Below are 18,857 nucleotides of genomic sequence, written 5' to 3'. Positions count from 1 at the left end.
ATTACAGTTTAATGTGTGAAATACGTTATCCAAGTCAGATAAAGCAATTTGTAGATGCTTATATGCTTTGCTGTGTGCATGGTCGTAGTGCTTGTAAACATTGTAAATTGTTTATATCTACCACCTGGTGTGAGATGGCAGTGACAGGCGACACACTATATGCTGACGATAAACAAATTACAAAATAGATACATATGTAATACCTTATCAAACAATATCACATTTGTTCCCCTAATCATCTCAGTTTATCATAGAATACTGTCAGGATAAAACAGTTTAGTGTTCAATATTGGTTATATTCCCCTGAGCTTAGAGTTAATTGGACCCTTAGATGACAAGAAGAGGAGGTATGCAATGGCCAGCGTCAGAGAGGCCATCTGCACTACGTACCATCAAGTTCAGTTATATATTCTGCATAGGGTATACTGCTCTCTTCTTCCGCTCTTCTAGATGGCTGCAGGACTGACTGTAACTGTCCTAAATGTGCTAACCATTCTGTTTCTTTCTGACATCTACTTTGGGACTGCTCAGGGGTTCAGCTTTTTTGGTCAGAGGTGGTGTCTTTCCTAAAACTTGTATGTTTGGCGTTGCTCTGGATTTGTTTCTAAATAAATGCTTGATCCTATATGTCACTATCTTGTTTGTATTGGCCAAGGTTTAATTGCTAGAGAGTACCCTAGCTTTCATAAATGGATTGGGATGGTTAACGAGGCCAGGTCTGGCCAACCTGAGGCTCTCCAGGTGTTGATAAACGACATGCCCTGCCAGCTATCGGCTGGCTGGCTACTGGCAAAGCATGTTGGCACTTGTAGTTTCACAACACTTGGAGAGCCACAGGTTAGCCAGACCTGCTGTAGGCCATGAGAGATACACGTATTAGTCCTGCAATGCCACGCACAAATATTTCAAGGTCTGGTCTAGTTGGGCTAAATCCAGTCACTGGAGGATGATGTCACTGAAGTGCTTTCCTGAGACGCCTCGCTCCAGCTGCTCAATTGTGAGTCATATATTCTAAATTACCATAGTTCTAAATTAAACAATTTTGTGTTTCCTCTTGGGCTGTCATTGTTCTGCTGCCATCCCCCCTCACTCCTTTAATATGTTTTGTGTCTTATTCGATTATAGGTGGTCTGATCCACTATGACTCTCCACGAATAACATTTTAGCTGCGAGTGACCAAAATGTTATGCTAATATTTTTTCTGTCTCTAAGAATATTGTTAATGTTTATGTCTGTAGACATGATGTATCACAGTTTTTTTCTCTATTTCTTTAGGATGTGTGTAGTTTTTTAGTTAGTGTTAGTTTTATGATGTTTGATGTTATGTTTTTTTTGTTTATAATGTAAAACTTTCAATAAAAACAAAGCCATTTCCAAACAAAACACAGATGACAGGACTATATCTTGACTTCAAATATTTATTTGCATTGCAAGAAATGCTCCCTTTTACAGATTGTCTGTGCAAACAATATTAATAAATATAAATTAACCATCAGCACATGCACAATATATCGCTTAAATGATAATAAATGCTACAGATAAGGAATTTAATTAGCCCTTACTGCCGTTTTCATTTTACTTATTTTACAAGTCATACTTGCCAACTTTTTTATGTTTTTCTCTGGGAGTTCCCGGAAAGGAAGATGGTGGTATTGACGGAGGGGGCAGGGCTTGGCAGGTTGCGTCATTTTTGAGAATCGTGTCATGGTGGCTCTAATCCTGCCCACTTCACTAGGAAGTGGGCAGATGCAGGAGGAGGATGCCCTACTCTCTTGGGAATCCTACCAGGAATTCGGGAGTCTCACGAATATTCCGGGAGAGTTGGAAAGTATGATTCTAGTAACCAAAGTTGTCTATGCACATTATGTGAGAATGTGGTGTGTTGTTCAGTTGTACAGACTAGTCATTTTTGTCCTACTTTTATTCCCCATATCACCATGAATTAGAAATGCCATAAGACATATAAGGCAATGATCAATCCATTAAGTGTGCCATATAAATTTGACAGTAACTCTTGTCAGAATGGTTGCATTCTTATGTTGGAGTTTGGACCTGATGCTTTCAGTGTTTCAAGTGATTAAAATGTTAAATTAGGTTATGGTTATATATAAAGAGTATTTACATTTTCAGGTTGCTGAATAACAAAGCAGGAAACTCCTTAGAAGAGGCTCAGCGACAGCTGTCACTTAAGCTTAATGAGATGCAATTGGCGCAGGAGAAAATCATGAGACTAGAAAGGAAAATTGGTATGTTCTGACATGTTAATAGAGATGAGAAGCTTATTGATTCTTGGACTACAAGTATAATTACATATAACTCACTCTATATGCTCAATATCCAAAGTAAAAAATAATCATTTAAACTGCTCAGACTGGTTCCCCTAACATTTACCTATCTGTTCCTCCAACTATCTGTTCCTGCCCATAATCAGTGTTTTTTTGGGGGGGCATAAATATTTTATTCATTACTGTATTTTTCATCCAAAGAGGAACAGTCGAGCAGAAACGTTGTCCGCCAGGAAGAAATTACCATACTCCAGAAAACCATTGCTGAGCAGGACACTGAGAAGGATCACTTAATATACAGTGTGGATCAGAAAGCTGAGAAGATCTCCTCACTTGAGGACAGCCTTGCTATAAAAGTAAAGTATTCTATATACAAATCTTGCAGCAGAGCGTTGTTAAATATTAAATCATCAGCTTATTTACCAAAAGTTGCTTGGAGCATTTGCCTGTGTTATATACTTCTGAATTTGAATTTTGCACTCATTTAAACAGTGCTTTTGAGGGTCATTTTTGCAGGGCCGGTGCTAGGGTCCTCGGCGCCCTGGGCACAATTTCAAAATCCCACCCCAGCACACTGCCCCGCCCCCTGGGTCTCAATGCCCCACCCCTCTGGGTCTAAATGTTACCCTCCTCTTTCCTTACCTTAAAGGCGACTCCATAAAGATACTCCTTGCTGCTGGGTCCTGTCCCTCACTGATACTGTCGGGCCGTGATGATGATGTCACGCCCGACAGTCAGTGAGGGGAGGGGGAGTGGAGGAGAGGAGTCGGAGGGACGGTCCGTCTCATCAGCTGTTGGAGGGGAGGGTGGCGGTCGCGATCCATGGCCCCTCGCCCCTCCCTGTGGATCTATCTGAAGCTGTGTGGTGGCCGTGGAAGGTATGCTCACTGGTCGCTGCACAGTATTAAAGTGCAACAGTATTAAAATACAATACTTCTGTGGCGCCCACCAGAGCCCGGCGTCCTAGGCAACTGCCTAACCTTGCCTAATGGGAGCGCCGGGCCTTCATTTATGAACAGGTTAGTCAGTGCATAGGCCTGCAGATGCCTATGTACTATGTCACAGACCACAATGGCCTTGCTTCTATATGTACCAGAATATACATTTTTGTGCACGGCAAGTTGATGGCTTCTGCATGAAATATGACTCATGTGAGGTCCACAAAGGATTGGTGTATTATTGTTGAGATGTGAGATTTCTGCATTAATATGCTGAAGTATGTGGAGATAATTTCTACTCATTAGTTAAGGGGCCTCTGGGTTATCTTTGCTTCATATGTCCTATTAATGTAATTTCTGTGACTGCAGACTAGACGCATCATATGAAATAAATATTCTCTCGGTGATGGACTGCATAATAAGTTGGCTCTATATCACTATAGAGTTGTTGTAATAATAACAGTAGTTTGCTTTATATGCACCTCTAGTAGTTCATTTAAATATGTTGTGCACATTATAAAGTCTTGCTTTTGCAATGTAAGTGTGCGGTTAAATGCATAATTGTCCTAGATCATCATCCAAAGAAATATCCAAATATTCCATGGTCTGCCCATCATCCAGAGTAAAAAATTGCCCATCTGCAAAAGATGCTATCTTGCAACAGAAGTTCATGTGCAGAAGCATTGATGTGATGTAACAAAATCAGCTTTTGCCTTAAGCCAGTTAGTTTTTTTTAGAATCTTGAGTAACACTATACCATACTATACTGTTTGTAGAATGTGTATTGCTGCTCTCCAGTCTTTTCTCCCTTATGCCATCTCACCTCTTCCTTTGTTTTTTTTAATTACACATTTTACCCATCTCTTTAATATTCTCAAGGCAAATGGATATTCAAGATATTTTACATCCTATAGAATTTTGAATAGAATATTATTAAAATTGTATAGTTTTAAGAACATTTTCAGATTCCTCCACTTTCTAAAATATCCCACTTGGTTATTTTTTTATCAACCAGTATCCTAGTTTTATTTTAAAGCACCTTCACCAGGTTAGGATAGATAAAGATGTTAAAAAGACAGTTACATATCCTTTTGTGATAGAGCCTCTATATAATTGTCATGTACCTAATATGAGCAGAAAAGCAGGATGTAGCCCCTCAACCTTATGTAATAGGTTTTGAGTTAAAAACAGAGTGAGTGTCACATGTCAAAAGTGCAGAACTCACGGAGAAGGTAAGAGTGCAGTAGACGGAGTTCAGTGAAGGCAGCAGCAGAGCATGATGGGTAAATAAGCTGACACTATGTCGGTTAGTGTAAATTCATAAATAGAGACAATGATATAAAGATATATCTGGGCAGCAAGGCAGGGATCAGGGATAAGGTCAGAAACAAACCATGTTTTATCACCGACTCAGTAGGCCTCAAATAGGAGTTCTTAAGTAGTGTATGTATATACAAGTATAAGCAGTTTTATTGAATATATGTCTGTTCTTTCTTGTACATGCTGACAAACTCTTCTTATCTACTTTTCAGGAAAATACAATACAGAGCATGCTCAGAGAGATGGAAGAATCTGCACGGTAACATTGAATTAACAGTTTACATATTGGAGTCTGTGTGTCATATAGTCAGATATGATTTGCACAAGCTCTTTATAGTAAGATTGATATGCATACATTGATATCTTGCACAATTGGCATAATATACACCCTTAATTCCTGATCCAAAAGATTTTTTATATGGCTATGCAAAACTTTTTTTTTTCTCAATTAAAATAAATACAATTCTTCACATTGTTATATAAAACTTAACTTTCTGTATTTTACAAATCTTGTTTTTAAAACATTTTCTTAGACAATCCTCTAAAACTATCAGCAGTCATGAGCAGGAGGTCAACCGTCTATGCCGGCAGCTGCATGAGATCAGTGATGAATTGTCTCTCACTCAGAGGGAAAAGGAGATTGTAGTTCAAGAGAACTCTGGTCTTAATGACCAGTTGTCCAAGAACAAGGTAGAGATACAGGTAATGGATCTGTCAGTCTACTATGTGCCAGGGCATTCCGATGCCATAATCAGAGTTCATTCATTATTTATGTATATGTAAACAATCGGCTATTCTTATAATTAGACAATAGGACAAGTGGATGTGTGGATATACCTTAGTAATGCATTGCTTGCTTTTGGTTTTGTTTCCAGACATTAAATCATAAACTGAAAGAGTCCCAAAATGAATTTCAAGATGTGAAGCTAAAACTACAAGGTGTTAAAACAGATATTACGCGACTTGAAACTTTAGTGGCTTCCAAAGTAAGGCAAACATTTTTTTTCCCATATTGTTGTGTAGTATGTGGGGCTGCATAGTATTTGATGTCTTGGATGGCATAGTATGTGGTATTTGGGTCTGGATAATAGTAATATCTAGAGCTACATAGTATGGGGTGTCTGGGTTTGGATAATATTTAATATCTAGAGCTGTATAGTGTGTTATATTTAGTGCTGCATAGTATGTGGTGTTTAGAGCTGCATAGTATATAGTATCTGGGTCTGGATAATATTTATTATCTATAGCTGCATACATAGTATGTGGTGTCTGGGGCTGCATAGTATGTGGTATCTAGAGCTGCATAGTATATGGTGTCTGGGTAGTGTGTTTTAATAGAATGTAGTTCTTGATATTAATTTGGTCGACATTCATAAAGTCGACAACATTAGGTCGACAATTCAAATGTTGACAGTAGTATTAGGTCAACAATTCACATGGTCGACAGTATTGTTAGGTCAACACTTGAAATGTAGACAGCATTATTAGGTCAATAATTGAAATGTAGACAGTATTATTAGGTTGACAATTGAAATGTAGACAGTATTATTAGGTTGACAATTGAAATGTACACAGTATTATTAGGTTGGCAATTCAAATGTCTCCAAGAAGCTAAAGCCGTGTCCCTTAAAGTACAAAATAAAAATCTATTTTTAAATATAATTTCTACTTGACAGGAAAAAGAGAAACGAGAACTTCTTGAAAATTACCACAAATCCTCATCTCAGGCAGAGACCTGGGAGAATAAGTTCCACCAATTGGAGAAGGAGTTTGGCTCTGCAAAACTGGAACTCCTGGATGTAGATTCTGAGCGCTGGAGGCTTAAAGAGAGAGTTGATTCCTTAGAACTGGAGTCTGAACAAGTAAGGATGATTTATTCATTCTATTTATAAAGTAACCAGTAAGATTGTGTCACCTGTTTATGGGAAATTCAATTATTAATACTGTTGTTATTATTATTCAGTATTTATAAAGTGCTGACATTTTACATAGCGATGGACAAGTTGTAAAAGGTATACCGACATTGCATATTAGTGCAACCCAAGACAATAGTATTAATAAGGCATTTTTGCAATGTGAATCAGTGTGGTCCTACTGGCGGCCCGTCAGGCCATCACTTGCGGCCCCACCATGATGGACAGTGCTATCAAGTTGACCACTTCAGCTTTACTCTCACAGCGACAAGCGTTCTCATACTGGAAATCTCTGTTGCGGTGTTACGAATAGAAAACGCATTTCAGTTTCTCTATAGTGTGAGAGAATAATCACCTTTAAAAGAGAGAGACAAATGTAGGAACATTGGGGAGATGTGGGAAGGGTTGGAGGCATGGGGCTTTAATGGGCAAATAACTGTTGGGCAGAGGCTGTGAATGGTGGGCATGAAGTATGATAGGCAGAGGGTGTATACGGTGTTCACTGGATAGTTGTGGGCAGGGCATAGGCTGTATATATGGGGTATGAGGCAGTTAGACTGGGCACTGGCTAATATAGGTATGGGATTCTGTAGGCGGTAATGCTGGGCATTGGCTGTATATTGTTTGCTTGGGGCAGTAGCAGCACTGGGCATAATATGATGGTGACAGGCTGTGGCCATGGCCATTTTTCTAGCCATGGCGCTGGAGAACCTCCAGTCGGCGTCTGTTGGGACATAGTACCGTAATAGCAGGAGGGTCATTAGATAAAAGGGCATGCTGGAACCTCCAGGTCCACATTAGCTGCCTAAATACGGTGCTATCTCCAGGGAATGTTTTTTATTTCTTCCTGTTTAAGTCAACAACTAAAAAAACATAATAAAAATATAGTTTTACACAACACAGATCCAGGAATATGATACAATGTGTCCAAGCTAATGCAGTTATAAAAACATGGAAAAAAAACCCCACAAGTATTTTCTAAATAGACTGCCAGATATAGGTTAAATTAGTAACTTAAAGCAACCATATAATGTGGATTAGAGTTGATTGACAAGATGGAGAATTTCACAGAAGCCAACACTTGCACATGGGTTAAGGAGCATGAGATATGACTATAAGGGTCTGCGTCTATATAGGGTACTTAACATTTGATGTGATATTAAACAAGCAAACCTTTAGATCATATGTACAGGCGTTCCCATAATATTATTTATAAACTTTAAGACATCCTTTCAGTCTGAGGGAAGCCCACATTAGGTGAAAAAAACAGTCCTAAAACACCAGCATTTGAGATTTCAGTCATCACAGTCCACCTTGACCTTACAGAGGAGTAGGCTCGGTGGAGGGTATATCGTGTGAGTTTCTTACTTGAGAGACATGGTATGCAAAACGTACATTCAATCTACTTAAAACACCTTCATTCCTACTTCACTCATAATAATAGCATCTATTTTATGCATAGGTTTAATGCTACTGTATTTTTTTCCTCAGTATTTTACCTCTGAGCAGTCTTACAAGTCTCACATAAGCTGCTTGACACATTCAATTGCAAGGATGGAAGAAGAGATGCGACAGGTTACAGCAGAAAAGTCTTCAGCCCTCAGTGATCTGTCATCTACTCGGGAGCTTTGTGTTAAACTAGATTCTGGAAAAGACATGATAAACCGCCAGCTTTGTGCTAAAACTCAGGATGTGCAGAAGGTATGTTACAGAAATACAATCTATTCCATAGAGTAACTTGCTTATTTTATCTGCAATGAAACATATCTAATGTTTTGACGATATACCTGACAAGTACCTTATTGTTACATTAGCAGCTGTTTCAATGGATTCATTTCAGAATCGGCTTCGCTTAATTATTTACTTTTATGCAACTGTAAATTGATTTCCTTTTCTTTTGGTATCAATTAGCCCTACAATTATTGTTGCAGCATCATAAGATTGTTCTGTGATACAGTCTAATATTCAGCTTTGTTGTCCCACATGGGTATTAATGAATATCACTGACAACAGGAGGTAATACAGAACTTATACCTACTGCTTACTAAGCCACTGCAAAACTGCCTGTCGGTCACAAAGAAAACAGTAAATAGCCATTTCAATATCCCAGTGATAATGGTTTACTATGCAAATAAAACTTTACAAATCACTAAATATCACTGTATTATATAATGTAGAACCTGTGGCTAACTGTGTTTTGGAACCACATATTTCAGCATGTTTTACCAGTCACAGGCATGCTGGAACTTATAGTTCCACCATACATAGAAAGCTACAAGCTGTCTGCCTCTGATGTAGAAACTGTTTCTATTGAATGATAGAATCAGAGAGACACTTAGGGGAATCACAAATTATTTTTTAAAGAAATATTTAAGAAGAGGAAATATTTACATAGTAGGTGGGGAGACTGTGTGGGGAAATGTCATCAGTAATATAAACAATAACATTATGAACTGGAATAAACCACAAACAATATATGATGAACAAGAGCTCCTATACCAGAGGAATCTGTATGTCAGTCAATGATGAGCAGTTCACTGTAACCAAGTGCATCCTCTCCTGTTTTACTGTATGTTCAGCTTCAGCATGAACTAGACTCCTCCTGCTCAGAGATAGAACTTCTGCGGAAGCAAATAGCCACTGAAAGAATTTCTGTAAAGAACCTGGAGGCTCTTCTGGCATCAAACCAAGAGAAAGAATTTAAGTCGGAAGTACGGGTCCAGGAACTAGACTCAGAGCTTCAGCTGGTTGGAGATAGGCTGATGCTGGCAGAGAGCAAACTGTAAGTAAAAATACATACCTAGCTCCTGGGCTAGTAACTGTCTACCAATATTAATATCTGCTGTCTACCTAGTGTTACCTAGCCTACCATTAAATACATAGTAATATATCCTGCAACCATTGTGCTTTACAGGCTGTATTAAATAGATCTTTATATATTGAAATATTTCATAGAACAGATATATATGCAAAACATTGCAATGAGACTTGCTGTTACAAAGCAATATCATTTATAGTAACTATTTCCCTATGTACACAACGATTTTACAATACTAAATTGACCCAGTCAAGTTCTGCTATCAAATTACTGTTAACATCAAAAAGAGTGGTCAGATAAGAAATACCTTTGTTATGTGAGTGCCAGAAATAACACAGATTGGGATAGCCATTTAACCCCTTTGTCACTGAGGCTTTTCTCACCCCTGTTTTGAACCTATTATGGCACTTTTTGGACCGGTCACATTCCAATATATCAGTAATATGTTTATGTAGTACCCACCAGAATAATACCTTGGGGTTTTTTTCAGGTGACTTTGGATTTTTTAATCTATCACAACACAATAACTACTAAGGGGACACATAATTTGAAAAAGGGGACTATCTTCTTTCAAATGAGGGGTCCGCATAGTCTCTTGGAGCCAGGATGGAGATCAGCTCATTACAAGCCCCATCCCTGGGCTGTTTAATGTTTTCTGTAGTGTAGGGTGTTATTGTTTGCAGTCAGTGCATAATTTTGTCTTTAAAAATATTTGGGGTCCTCCTTCACTATTTCTGGGTCCCTTCATAATATTGTTTTTTACATTTTTTATTCATTTATTGCTTTCTTCATAATATTAGCTGAAATATAGAGTAAAATAGGGAGATGGGGTGTCTGTGTATTAGAGCAGGATGAGGGAGATGGGGTGTCTGTGTATTAGAGCAGGATGAGGGAGATGGGGTGTCTGTGTATTAGAGCAGGATGAGGGAGATGGGGTATCTGTGTATTAGAGCAGGATGAGGGAGATGGGGTGTCTGTGTATTAGAGCAGGATGAGGGAGATGGGGTGTCTGTATATTAAAGCAGGATAAGGGAGATGGGGTGTCTGTATATTAAAGCAGGATGAGGGAGATGGGGTGTCTGTATATTAAAGCAGGATGAGGGAGATGGGGTGTCTGTATATTAAAGCAGGATAAGGGAGATGGGGTGTCTTTGTATTAGAGCAGGATGATGGAGATGGGGTGTCTGTATATTAAAGCAGGATGAGGGAGATGGGGTGTCTTTGTATTAGAGCAGGATGATGGAGATGGGGTGTCTGTATATTAAAGCAGGATGAGGGAGATGGGGTGTCTGTATATTAAAGCAGGATGAGGGAGATGGGATGTCTGTATTAGAGCAGGATGATTGAGATGGGGTGTCTGTGTATTAGAGCAGGATGAGGGAGATGGGGTGTCTGTGTATTAGAGCAAGATGGGGTGTCTGTATAAACAGTGTTGCCTGCCAAGACTCAGTCATTTATAGTATTATTGATTATAATGTACTAAAGGTAAGAGTTGATAAGACAAGTACAGTTACAATTGCTCCCTGCATTGTCAATTGAATACCCGCCTGGAGTCAGTTATTGGATTTGCTCCTCTTTTCCCCTAACCACTGATGGAAAGCTTAAAGAATGAATATCACAGATCATGCCCAGTAACGCGTTGACTTTATTGCTTTATATATATTGATTTATATGAAGTATGACTTGTTGAGATTTTATTATGTTGTGTTATTCAAATTTAACATATTTGTATCTTCAATGTATCCAATGTGTAAAATCATTTTCTCTTTCCTGCCATTGTGAGACACTGCGAGACCTTGGGGTATAGTAGTGGGTCCAGGAGTCTTGTCACTTTAACAACTTGTTGATTTGCAGTCTCCTCCCCTACTATGCCCCTCCTCCACTACAGCCTCTTCAGTTTTTTCTTAAGTGACTGAGGAGTTAGGTCACTTCAGTATAGGCTCCTGCCTATACTGTGTTATAAGTATATATATTATTCATGTTTTTATTTTTTTCCCTACAGGTGCTTCGTGGGACTCGAACTAAGACCCAGGGGAGTGAGTAATGACTTATGCTCTGCTCACTCCGGGTCCCGCAGTTGGTAGTAGATGCTTAGCACTCTTACTAAGCACCTATGCCGGCATCCTCTAGACAGATGAGCAGATTGAGGTATACAATGACCATTAGAGTCAGTAATAAGAGGTATTTTACCTCATATATTTTGGCCCCAGTAGCGCTAACGGCCAGAGGAGGAAGCTGTAGCAGCCTCTCCTCCCCGACCGAGTCATATGCCGGCAAACCCCTGTCAACGAGCGGAAAGGGGAAAAGGCAGCGCTCGCACTCATGAGGAGGCGAGGCGTCTGTAACTGCGGCGCACACACCTGGGGGTGCGTCAGCAGAATATTTGGCGGCCATATTGTTAATTGAGCTGGGGAGGTGGCAGACGGATAGATCCTTTTCTCCACCCACCCACTAAGCACTTCCTGCCATGAACTGGAGCTCCGGCGGACATTTTGTAGGGCAGAGATATTAAGCAGGCACGAGGCTAAATCTAAACTGTCGATTCTGTCTCTCCTCTCTGAGTTTTGTAGCTTCCTTGACCAGTGAGAGAGGGTTATATGTTTGCTGTTGTGATTTGTACCTCATAACTTTCACATACAGCACATTTATAGAGTGTTTTGAAGGAGAGTGGTGTTTACTGTAGGATTTCCTAGTTCAGAGACTAGGTAACCTCCTACCTCAGCAGCCAGCAGATATTAAAATAATTTAACTACTTATCTGCTTATGAAAAATATATATATATATATATATATATAAAATTATGGCTGAGAAGGGGACATCTAAATCTAAGGGGCACTATGGTGATTTATTTTACCTGTACCAAGTGTAATTCTAAATTACCTGTTGGACAGTGCAACCTGTGCCGGTAATACCCAAGTGCGACAACACGCAGCCCAGGCGGTGTCTACAGCTTTTGGAGGAACCTCTCTGGGTAAGATCCCTGTCTTCAGCCATGAAGAAGCTCACAACAGTGATGCTAAGGGCCGCAGAAGTACGTGAACATTCTTCTAACACTTTGATGCAAAGTCAGTCGGACGAGGCCTCAGCTTCTCAAGCTGAGAGTGCCCACAGGGAGGATAGACTATGATCTATGCCTCGCAAGTGGACTATCCCTAATGAGGTATTGGACCTAGATAGGGAGTCTAATCACTCCTCAGAGGAAGAAGGGGAGGTCGACTTAGATCCAGAAGAGGAATCTCGCTTTGAAGGGGAGGCTTCCTCAGTTCATAGCGTTGATAGCCTTATTTTAGGAATTAGACACACTTTGGGGTTCGCTGAGCCTGAACCCACAGCACCCTTGGGGGTTTTCGTTATTTAAGAAGTCTAAAGTGCAATTAGCGGCTTTTCCTCAGTCTCCTGAAAAGTTGGACATGTTGGCTGATGCTTTGAGAAGGCCAAACAAACAATTTATGATGCTTGGTAGATTCAAGACTCTTTACCCCCTACCATCAGAAGACTCTGTTAAGTGGGAGTCGCTACCTAGGGTAGATACCCCAGAAGCACACTTAGCATCTTCTTCGGCTTTTCCCACGCAGGAACGGATATCCCTTAGCGATCCTACAGATAAAAAATGTGACTTAGCTCTACGCTCTGCTTATACAGCAGTAGGGAGCCTTTTTAGACCTATTATGGCTGTAGCGTGGGCTAATAAGGCCATACAACTGTGGGCAGAGAAAGTGGTAAGGGGATTACAGGAAAACATATCTTGTACAGAGCTTTTAACATTAGCAGAACATGTTCTAGAAACTTCTGAATATGTTGGTAATGCAGCTATGGATGCCGTGTCTCTCAATGCCAAAGCATCGGCACTGGTTATTGCAGCCCGCTGTAGTGTATGGTTAAGGTCGTGGTCAGTAGATTCGGATTTCAAAAGAGTTTTGGAAAATTTACCTTTTGACGGTCTAACTTTGTTTGGCTCAGAGCTAGAGAAGGTCATACAGGAAGCTACCTGCGGTAAAGGTTCCTCCCTTCCCACCGTAAACAACAGACCCTGGCAGGGTAGGTTTCGCTCCTTTCGGAGTTTCGCCCGAGGCAGGACTTCAACTCAATTTGGTGTTTAATGCACTGGCCAACCCACAGTTTGAACCATTACACTCGGTGAGCTTACATCATCTTACTTGGAAGACAGAATTTCTTTTAGCCTTAATGTCAGCTCGCAGGGTGTCGGAATTAGGAGCGCTTCGCTGCAATTCTCCTTTCCTCATTTTTCATGTGGGCAGGGCGGTACTTCAGGCCAAGCCTGGTTTCTGCCCGAAAGTGGTTTCCAGATTACATTTAAATCAGGAAATTGTTGTTCCAGCGTTCCATCCTCCCCAGTCCTCTCAAGAGGAATCCTTGGGGTTGCTGAACGTGATATGGGCACTTCAGTGTTATGTGGACCGAAGGGACCCTGTCGGAAAAACCAGGGACCTCTTTGTCCTGTTTGGTGAATAAGAGTGGGTGGCCTACGTCAAAACAATCTATTGCTCGCTGGATTACCTCTATTATTCGAGAGGCCTACAAAGGGGCTTCTCAGCCCGTTCCGCCCAATTTAAGAGCACATTCTACCAGAGCGGTGGGAACTTCTTGGGCCACGGCGCATCAGTTGTGTAGGGCAGCGACGTGGTCTTCTGTCCACACTTTTACAAAGTTTTACAGATTTCAAGGCTTCGCATCGACTGATGCAAGCTTTGACCATAGAATTCTACGCGCAACGGTGCCAAAGCAGTCCCACCCTTGAGGAAGCTTTGGTATATTCCCAAGGTCTCGCAGTGTCTCCCAATGGCAGGAAAGAGAAAATAAGATTTTTACTCACCGTAAAATCCATTTCTCTGACTCCATTGGGGGTACACTGCGCACCCTCCCTTGTTCTGTATATAGTTCTGTGTGTAAAGGTAATTTGTTTGATGGTAACCCTGTGGGTTCTCTACTTCTCCTCTCACTCTTGGATAGTTAAACTGAAGAAGCTGTAGTGGAGGAGGGGCATAATAGGGGAGGAAACTGCAAATCAAGAAGTTGTTAAAGTGACAAGACTCCTGGACCCACTACTACACCCCAATGTCTCGCGGTGTCCCCCAATGGAGTCAGAGAAATGGATTTTACGGTGAGTAAAAATCTTATTTTCAAGGGAGATAAATTTATTTTAATGTTACCCAAACCGTTGGCATATTGTCCTAGTAGCCTTTCTCTTCTTCCGCTGACTATATCATTATTACTTAGTAAAGTCTTTTTTGCCAATTTCAGAGGAACCCACATGCGAGAAACGGGACAGATGAAAAACAAGATAGCCCAACAAGAGGCTGAACTGGAAATTACCAGACGACACCTGTCGACAGAACGTTTTGAAAGGCAAGTGTATGTGTACAGTTCATTTTAATTAGTTCATTTTAAAATGTATTCCCTGGTCAGGAATACATTTTATTTCTGTGTTTGGTATATGGAGATGATACAGGCCTCTATTTTGGTAGCACGTTTCGTAATCAATGTCAGTAACTCTGCTGATATCAGGGCTATGACCCTCTGTATGCAGTGCTCATGTGTGATTGTAGTAGTATGTGGCTTACAAAATTCAAATTGTAAGAGTAAATGGGTTGCCTTGGTAAGATTAAAATAAATGAATAAATGTTCCATGATAATACTGTTAAAATAGAGACAGATACTATAGTCCACAATACTGTGACACTAAATAAGGGTGTTTTGGAGAATAAGATCTTATAGTGTGTATTTCACCCCTCTTCCTACATAAAGTATCAGATTCTCTTTATATCATTGTTGGTTTCAAGTATGATGTAGCAATAAGAAGTGATTCTACTTACTCATTAAATGCTGTTCGTTGGTGTAATGATAAAGTGCCTGATTTATGAGTCCGGTCTGTGGGGCCCCTTTAATGGAGAGTTCAGGAGAGCGGACGAGTTCCCCATCCTCTCTCCCAATGTGATACTTTGCAGCGCTGTGATGTTTGTACTTCACTCATGTTGAGTGAAATACAAAAGCTGAGAGCTTCCAATGTAGTATGATAGAAAGTCCAGTATACACCTACGCGTTTCCAGGTTTACGTCTGTTACTATGACGATATCCATGGCCTGGTCCTTAGAGGGAGCATTAAATATCAGAAGTAGGTGAGAAATTGTCTGCAGCCCCACTGTGTGTTCCTCACACCCACAAGTCTCACAACAGCTTCACCCCCGGCCACCACAGTAGTTCCATTGTTTCCTGTGATGTCCCTGCAGTGATGTCACATCTTATCGAATGAGGAAGCAGCACATAGCGTTTGCTGTTATCAGGGTGCCAGGACCCTAATAAAATGGTCTTCTTATCCTCTCTGGATGTTTTCACTGTCATGTAGTCTGGGATTTATGGTGTTAGCGCAAGATCTCTTATACTTCCTGCCTGCGATATGCTGTTTCAATACGTTAGATCAGTGATGGCTAACCTGTGACACTCCAGGTGTTGTGAAACTACAAGCTCCAGCATGCTTTGCCAGTAGATAGCTAGCTGATAGCTGGCAAAGCATGCTGGGGCTTGTAGTTTTACAACACCTGGAGTGTCACAGGTTAGCCATCACTGCGTTAGATGGTCAGCAAATGGTTAATCAGTTACAGTGGCTACAAAAAGTGTTTATTTTTTCATATTTTATTTGATTTATTCAAGAATTCTTACCACTGTTCCAACAAAAAAAAAAAAAATCAAAAACTTCATAGCTTTTCTCAATTGTAAATAAAAATAATGACAATAGTTTATTGCGTAAGTATTCGCATGCTAAGATACTCAATCCTAGAAGCAATTTATTAATATTTCAGAGGTAACATAACTACACCACCTATGTACGATTAGTGCTTCAATTGAATGAAAAATACATGCTCCTGTCTGTTAGAAGTCCCACAGTTAGTGAAGAGTTTCGTCATGAAGCTCAAAGAACATTCAAAGTAAGTCAAGTAAAAGGTTATTGAAAAGCACCAACCAGGGTAAGGATACAATAAATTTTTGAAGACTTTTAATATTCCTCCGGACAATGTTAAGTCCATGATAAAGAATTGGAGAGTTTGTCTAAAATAAACTATCCTCCAAGCATCTGTGTAAATGTTACACTATACATCGTCCCCAAAACACTATCCCTATAGGGAATGACGGTGGCAGGAGCATAATACTATGGATAAGCTTCTCTGCTTCAGGGACTGGAAAACTTGTCAAAACAGAGGACAAAAACATACATCTTTTCCTAGGACTTAGGAGAAGATGTATATTCCTGCAAGACAAAGAACCAAAGTACACAGCAAAAGCCATCTTGCCTTAGGTTAAATAAAACATCTGTGTCCTATGTCCGGTCAAAGCCCAGACCCGATTCTCATCCAGATTCTGTGGTAGGATTTGAAAGAGATAACATTGCTGTTCACAAACATTCTCATCCATTCTGGTCGATGTTGAGGAATGCTGCAAAAAAGAGTGAGTGAATATTTGGAGTTTATTTTTCTTTTATTTGACAATACAGAGTATTTTCCATTAATCAGTGGTAAGATTTATTGAAAAAATCCATTTAGATGTATACCAATTCCCTTATAACAATACAAAGCGTAGCTTAGATAGACATAGTTTATGGATGTGAAAGCAGATCCATTTATGGTGCCAAGGCTAATGTGCAGATCCTTATTTAGTGACCAAACTAATGTGTGTAGCTATATTTGGTGCCAAGACTTTTTACCTGCTGCGCTGAACTATCCTACTTTTTCTCCATTTGAGAGGAGATTCCATCTGCTGCAGCCAGGCTCCCAGCGGCTAGCAGCATTGTCTAATAGCGCTGTTCCTGCTCTGCATTCAACTGTGGCAGTCAGAGTATAATGTAGGATAGGAACATGAAATAAACGTTGGTAAAAATGTTAATTTTTCCTGAAACCATCCACACATGTAATTGGTGGGGTTAACAGCTGTGTTGGAGCATATTTCTATGTGGATGGTTTGAGCGAAAGAGAGAGGGACCTGCCAGCCTTTTTCACTGAAACCATCAACAGCTTGTGACTCCGATTGTTTTAAAGTAGGGTTAATATAGGGGACGAGGGGATGTGAAGCCATGGGGCTTAACACATTTTGGGAAAGGCCTCACTTATATTACAGAAGCATTTATATTAAAAAATAATCAATTACAAACATCTGATATGCAAGTTCACTAAGAGTGAGGACTGTTCCAGGAGAATGGACAGTTTGGGTAACATTTCTGAGTCTGGAGTTCTCCTTTAATGACAAATGTATGTTCACTGATTACATAGATATAAACAATAAAATGCTGATGATTATTTGTCAATAGGGAGCTTGCAGTCAAGGAACTTCGGCACCAAAATTACCAGGCAATGCCAACATTTGGGAGATCTCTTAGTCCTTCCAGACTTTCATCTGAACATTCATTCCGCTCTCCTGAGCGACGCTCCAGATCTCCAGAAAAGTCCATGGGCAGGTGAGTGAGGATATATCTACAGAAATAAACTAGAGGGTTACTGGTAAATAAACAGGTGTGAAGGTGAGATGAAGGTGTGATTTCAATGAATAAAACATTTTTTAAAGTGGCTATTTACTTTAAAAATTAATTTTACTAAATAATTTCCCTTACCAAAAATAGAATGATTTGCTTTACTTATTAGGTACATTATTTAGTTACATATAACCATGGCCTCTTCTGGATGTCTTTGGTGCCTCTCAGCTCTCTCTGTGCCAGAAGAGATCCAACAATCCATATTAGAGCTGCTGCACTAATACTAAGTATTAATGGATGAATGAGCAATAGGTAATGGACCACCAAGAGAGAAAATGCTATCTGATAAGTGTCCATGGTACATATGTGAGTCCCACAAACCGACTTATTGGAATATTGCAGTGACTGTCTATGATGGAGCTTTGCAGCTGTGAGCAATGCTGTCTATTGTGGTCATCAGAGAACAGTAGTACACAGCACCATTTCCAGGCCGTGTAACAATGATGTGGCTTGATACATTTGGGAACATTTGTTTAAAAAAGTAGGATTGCTAGTCCAATAAATGGATTTTTAACTGAGTGTAACTGGGAACTGGTTTTCCCAGAAGTTTAATTTTTGACATCACCAGTGTAAAGCCATGCTACAATTATGCTCAATTTCTAAATACTTCTGCTATATTTTCTATCTTAAGGAATGTAACTATAACGATAAAGGCAGAAGAAAACATCACTTTGGTAGTAAAATGCTGGATTAGTCTGTGCGGCTTCTAATCACAAAGAGTCTATTTTAAGTAAGGACATGCAAATCAGAGGTCACTTCAGATGTGATGTTATAGGCTCAGGACTAGTAGGAGTTTGTGTGTACATTGAAAACTGTTTCATAAAGAACACTTTTCATATATAGCTTGATGATGAAAAGTAATAAATGAAGTAGTCAAGTGTTATTTTGTTTATATTAACTTGTATGTATATTCATTTAGTTTGTGGTTACACCTATGTGTTTATTTGTGTGTCTATTTGTTTTAATTAAAATACAATTTTATTGAGAGTTGTATCAAGTTACAGCAAGAATGGCTATGTAGAGCCCATTCGGAGGTCACTGAAA

General features: G+C 39.9%; 1 protein-coding gene across 1 annotated transcript in view; it reads left to right on the top strand.

Annotated features, from left to right (window-relative positions):
• TSGA10 (testis specific 10) overlaps positions 1-18,857 on the top strand; it is a 40,172-nt gene that overhangs the window by 18,402 nt on the left and 2,913 nt on the right. The window contains exons 10-19 of the mRNA XM_075200148.1: positions 2,131-2,246; positions 2,487-2,641; positions 4,756-4,802; positions 5,077-5,245; positions 5,419-5,529; positions 6,220-6,405; positions 7,948-8,157; positions 9,036-9,238; positions 14,537-14,641; positions 17,592-17,738. Coding sequence (XP_075056249.1) covers positions 2,131-2,246; positions 2,487-2,641; positions 4,756-4,802; positions 5,077-5,245; positions 5,419-5,529; positions 6,220-6,405; positions 7,948-8,157; positions 9,036-9,238; positions 14,537-14,641; positions 17,592-17,738 — 1,449 coding nt within the window. The remainder of the gene's footprint in view (positions 1-2,130; positions 2,247-2,486; positions 2,642-4,755; positions 4,803-5,076; positions 5,246-5,418; positions 5,530-6,219; positions 6,406-7,947; positions 8,158-9,035; positions 9,239-14,536; positions 14,642-17,591; positions 17,739-18,857) is intronic.

The sequence above is a fragment of the Mixophyes fleayi genome, chromosome 2 (genome assembly GCF_038048845.1).
Source record: "Mixophyes fleayi isolate aMixFle1 chromosome 2, aMixFle1.hap1, whole genome shotgun sequence".
Lineage (NCBI taxonomy): Eukaryota > Metazoa > Chordata > Amphibia > Anura > Limnodynastidae > Mixophyes > Mixophyes fleayi.
The sequence above is the reverse complement of the archived record's forward strand: the minus strand, read 5'-3'. Positions and strand labels throughout refer to the sequence as shown.